The 5613-nt window shown below is 34.6% G+C and overlaps 1 protein-coding gene across 1 annotated transcript in view; it reads left to right on the top strand.

Annotated features, from left to right (window-relative positions):
- The first annotated feature begins 3403 nt into the window (after window positions 1-3403).
- The window catches only part of ncam2 (neural cell adhesion molecule 2), a 96764-nt gene continuing 94554 nt past the window's right edge, over window positions 3404-5613 (top strand). The window contains 1 exon segment of the mRNA XM_015403222.1: window positions 3404-3573. Within this exon segment, the coding sequence (XP_015258708.1) occupies window positions 3404-3573 (170 nt within the window).

Raw genomic sequence — 5613 nt, 5'->3', positions numbered from 1 at the left:
AGAAAAACTGGAAAGAGTAAACATCCAGGGCACCACTAAGCTGCTCCAAACACCTTTAATCACTTCCTTGAGATTGGAGAGGGTGGCAGCCGAGGGGCGGCAATGGAAGCAGAGGCGCAACTTAAATATGTGCTGGAGAAATGGGTTGATTTGCTTCATTAACATTCAAGCGCCATGAAGATGTCGTTCCGTCGTCGGCATGACGGGGCATAAAGATGAGAGTGAGGTGGCTCTCGCCTTGGTTCCACTTCTGTTGATGATAAAATGACAGGCAGCAGTTGACTGGGTGACAGTGACTCCCTGTGTGTTGCTGACAGGCCTCACCAAGAGCTGCTGATAAAGTCATCCGGACCTCAACATGCCTGTTTGGAGATTAGACGGACATATTGTATGTACATTATTTAGCTGTTGTAATAGGAATGACAGATAAAACCACTACTATCTTCATAAAATATGCATTTCACTAATAGACAAGCAGTCGGTAACGAGGATAATTACCTCCTGGATGATATAAAATAATGTCAGGTACATTGCGTCTCAGTCTCTATCTTTAAATTGGAAATGTACACGTCCAAAACAGACCACTAAGTTAGAAAGACACCAGCTGTGACCTCTGAGAAGTTATTAATGCCATCAGTCAATTTTATGGGGCTTTTTTTTTTCAAACTAAATGATGTCAAAATACAAAGTATAAATCATTTCAAAGAGCAGAGCGCAAGTTCTGGAGTTTTTGCAGAGGTTCGCCCCCCTCTGTCAACAAGTTGAAATTACACCATTGTTGTACACTAAAGTTTGCGACTACACAGGTCTTTTGCTTCGAAGAGTAATCTAATCTGGCATTAGAAACAAATAAGTATAGACATTATTTTGAATGGAGTACCTTATTATTTTAGCAAAAAAAAAACAAATAATAATGACCAACTGCGGGTCCATTTTCATTCCCAAGGCAGACCTCCCTCCTGCCTCAGTATTTATTCTCTCCATGTTCTGTTGCCGATCAGACACCCACTGCAGCCTTTTTCGTTGCATTAAACATCAACATCTTTTTCAATAAATGTTATCTGGCCGGTTCAACAAAGTAGCCAGGTGAACAAAGTATGCATGCATGCACAACCAGAGGATTTAGTCCCAGATCGTTCTCTTATGAAGTCATGAATGAAACCTAAAGAGGAAACTGTGGTAAATAGATGAAAGCTTATTTTACATGTCAGGCCATTTATAGAAATAAAAACAATGATTTTTACCTTTTTAAACTGGAAAACCGCACCTTTAAGAGTTCTGTTAATGGTCTATCTACATACCTTCATATTTACTTTACCTCTGTATCAAAACTTTCAATGCTCACGGAAATTGCAAAAGATGCAAGAATCCTTCTTAAACTTCGTTGAACTCTGTTGGTCATGTAAAGTAACTGGTCTTGACATTAATGTTTAAAATATTTTCTTAAATTAACATTTCTTTTTTGTGAAAAATGAAACTATGGATAATTACAAATGTTTCATACCAGGTGTGATTATGATATGATGGGTCATGACAAGTTCAGACTAAACTCAGCTTAATTAGAGATAAATAGGCCTCAATGAACAGAACGGGTCAACAGAAATAATATAGGGTATACTGGGCGAAAAAGTTTTCTTTTTTTGTCATCATGACAAATTTCCCTCTTCAGATTTCATTCTAACATTTTAAAAGAACATATTAAACTTTAAACGTGAAGCAAAGTCTTTGAATTTCCAAATGACTGAAACAGAATATATTAGGGCTTAGATGTATTGAAGTTGACTTTTCATCAATCATTAGGACGTGTTTGTAGGTCTAATACTAAATGCATGGCAGACAATTTGGATACAGATACAGACTCCTATAACTAAGGCTGATAACAGTGAGCCTTTAATGACTTGACCTTGAAAATAGGTTGATTATCAACTCTCAAAACTGCTGCTATAACATATTTTTAGGCGGGTAAAATAGCACCAGCCCTCAGGACTCTTAATCTGAAAGGTGGTAGGGCCTTTTATCCTGTGAATCAGAGCACTCTGCAACTTAATGAGCCTCTAAATTACACTAATTAACTGACCTTCTCAAGAACTTTGTGACACTTTCGAGCTTCTGCTGAAAAATCCTTTTTTTAAATATATATATATATATATACATATATATATATACAACATTAGAGGGATTCCTCAAGGCTACATATTTGGTCTCGGTCACTTTTCATTATATGACCTCCCAATGGTGCCTTTTTTTCATCAATGTAACGTATACTTTCATCATTTTGAAAGAGTTTTACTCCTCAGTAAGGAAAGTAGCTATTGGCTGTGCTAGAAGTCGCTGAATAATATCATTGCCTAATTTGCATAATCTGCCACATGATCTAATGTGCATATTATTGACGCTGTGGAAGAAATAACGTGAGTAAACAAAGTGAGTAAAAACACTTAGAATATATAGAGCTAATTTTTCTGTCCATTAATATTTATTTATTTATTTTTTTTTTTTATTTTTTTTTTTTTTTTTATTTTTTTTTTTATTAATGTTAAGTTATTAAAATACTAACCCTCCTCCTTTATCCGGGCCTGGGACTGGCAAAATTAACTATAAAGAGACACTATTATTTATTTTTTTCCAACTTTTTTTTTTTACTGTTTCTTTTTTCCTTTGTGGTCCCCTAAGGAGCCTACAAAGCATGGTAGAACATGAAAATTTTGAAGCATAAAATTTCTTTACATTACATTAACATTAACAATCTAAATGGAACAAAAAAAAGACTAAAAAGAATGAATGACAATGTGAGCAAATAATGGTAAATATTATTATTATTTTTAAAGTAATAATATTTCCCTCGACACACAGGCTGTGCTTTCCTGCTCACAGAAAGAGTGGGTCCTCGTCATGTTGGTCAAGGCTCTCTATGGCAGGTTCAGCAACTGACTCCAGCCTGATCAACCTGCGCCATCAAAACGGATGCACAGTTCATTTGCATGTCTCACAACTGAAAGAGTTTTATCCACTACACCTTTTATCTAGAAATTACTGATGTTTAAATATATGCATCGATTTGTAAGCAAAGGCTGTAGGAAAGTATAGTTTCTCTTTATTTAGAAAATATGGATATTTTGCTCGTTAATTTTCCTGTTGGAACAGTGTAGATTGACCCTGAGGTTCTGGTGCCAATCCGCTTTCGGGCACCCCTCAGTGTATCTTGGTTATTGCCTGGCCACCCTTATAAAAAAATTATGGCTACGCCTCTGAATGACAAACATCTGGCGCATTTTTCAGGAACTCCTAATGGGTTGGTAGCAACCTGAATATTAATTCTAAAGGTATTTACCTTATAGTAATGAAAACCGACATTCCTTGCAGAGCATGTAGTTTTAGCCTGGATTCATCTCAGTACCTCGGCATGTTAGAGCGGCAGGATGTGTGATTCTTGGTTTCTGTTTCTGTGTCTGCAGTCCCTCCAGTGCTGTCGGTGTTCCAGCAGTCCTTCAACGCTACAGCTGACTACCAGGAATCGGTCACGTTTACGTGCATCACTTCTGGATCCCCTGAGCCACTGGTCACCTGGCACAGGTAATGTTCCGGACAGAAAATAATACAACTTAGTTTCTTTTAATTGTTGAAGTGTGGCTTTAATTAGGTGGAAACAATTCACAGTGAAGATTGAAAAAGGAGTTGATGGGGATTTTTTTCCACGTTTGTGATGCTTTATATCACTGCTCAGATTTTTTCAGGTGGACTAAAGAGAAAAGAAAAGTTGACCAACGTGGTCATTTTAGAAAAGGCTTTTTGGAACAAGATGCTTGCAATGAAATGCTTCTTTTGAGACTTTCAAGGTCAGGCTGTAGGTTCAAGAAACTCCACAGTTATGTAACAATTATTATTTTTTAAATATCTGTTCAGCAGACAAATACCTTTTATAGACAAAAACCTGTAGAATAATTATTATTTTGAGTGATTTGCATGCAGTCAATAGAAATGAAATCAGAATTCTGCCAAATTAGCATGGATACTTACAGTATAGTACTAGTTTTATTTAATTCATTTCAAAGTTTAAATGTTTTTAAAATTTTCACTTGTTTTTTTTTTTTTTGTTTTTTTTTTGTATTTAGTTCAGTTTACGTTTTGTTTTATTTACTTTTGGGAAATCCTAACTCTCAGTTTCATTTTAGTTACACTTTTATTATTTTATGTAATATAACTTACACAATGGGGGCGAGACAAAAAAAAAAAGAAGAAAAAAATAAAATAAAATACTGCACTTGCCATCTGTTGGCGTAATGCAGTAAAGTGGCAAAAAAAAGTGAAAAACAACAAACAGAAACTGCACCTCATATTATTGCATTATGATAAAGACACAAATAAAAAAATAAGGACATTCTCTCCTAAAATTCAGTTAGTTTTAAATAGTTTTCAATATCTTACCACAGTTTCAGTTAGTTTTTTTTATTGCAAGGAATAGTTTTTTATTTTTATTACAGTTAATGTTTTTTTTTTAATTCTAGCTTTCGTTATGTTGTTATTTTAAGTTAACATTACCAACTTTGATTCACAGTCACATAAACTGCTCTCCACATTTTACTGTTGCAAATTAATTCCCAGTGTGTCACATCTCCTATGTTCCTCTGGATTATCTTCTTCCTGCTTGTTACAATTAACAATAATTGATTTAATTTAATGCTTTTCTTTTTGTTTTAAACAAAGTGTTTTATATTTTAATTTGGGTTTAGAACGTTCTCCATCATTCATATTTACTGCGGCTCGCTCAGCTGGATGATTAAACAACATAATTTTGTTTTTCCTTTGCTTGCAGTAGTTGAATGATATTTTTTCTTCTACCATATGAAAATATTTACAAAATCATTTCACGCCTCTGGAAACCTTTTCTTTCGTGGCGTTGTTTGCAAAAGCGGCTGTTTGAATTGGAACATTTGAGCCCCCTGTTGTAGGAAATGCTGCAGAATCAGATATGAAGGTCATTTTTAATCAAAACTACGGTATTCCTGCATTGTAACTGCATTTATGGTCATACATGAAAACAAACAAAATATTTTTTCTAATTTTTTTAACCTTCTGGTTTCAAATTCAAAAACAGATGACAAATACTGTGGATTTAAGACATTTTAGAAGTTGAATATGCACCGAATAGCTCAACGTTCAGCTGCAGACACCTTTTAAGGCTTATATTAATCCATCTGATCTGTTTTGATTATGGTAACAATCGTTCTCTATTAAGGTTACAAGAAACATCAGATTTTTGTTTAATAGACAAATCATAATAAATACTGAAGGCTTAATTTTTTTACTATTGAGGAGATCATGGGGTATTTCTGTGATCCAAAATGGCTCTCCTTCTGCAGCAGCCTCCATATCCAGAGGCTGCATCCATTGATACTGGATTGGTTCTTTGTTATACAGAAGCATTCCTAATCCTTATCTAGTTTGTTATAAATTAAGCTAGAGTAAAGCAGATAATACAGTTAATGTGGTGATATATGATGCAAACTAAGCAAAGTATCAAAATATATATTTGCATTTAAAATCACAATAAAAGCTGGTTTATTGAGGGAATTTGTTAAATAGTTTAAAGGCACACTATGCAACATTTTTCAG

This window comes from Cyprinodon variegatus, unplaced genomic scaffold (assembly GCF_000732505.1).
Source record: "Cyprinodon variegatus isolate N-32 unplaced genomic scaffold, C_variegatus-1.0 Scaffold1468, whole genome shotgun sequence".
NCBI lineage: Eukaryota > Metazoa > Chordata > Actinopteri > Cyprinodontiformes > Cyprinodontidae > Cyprinodon > Cyprinodon variegatus.
Note: the sequence above shows the minus strand (reverse complement) of the source record. Positions and strands in the feature narration are given on the sequence as shown.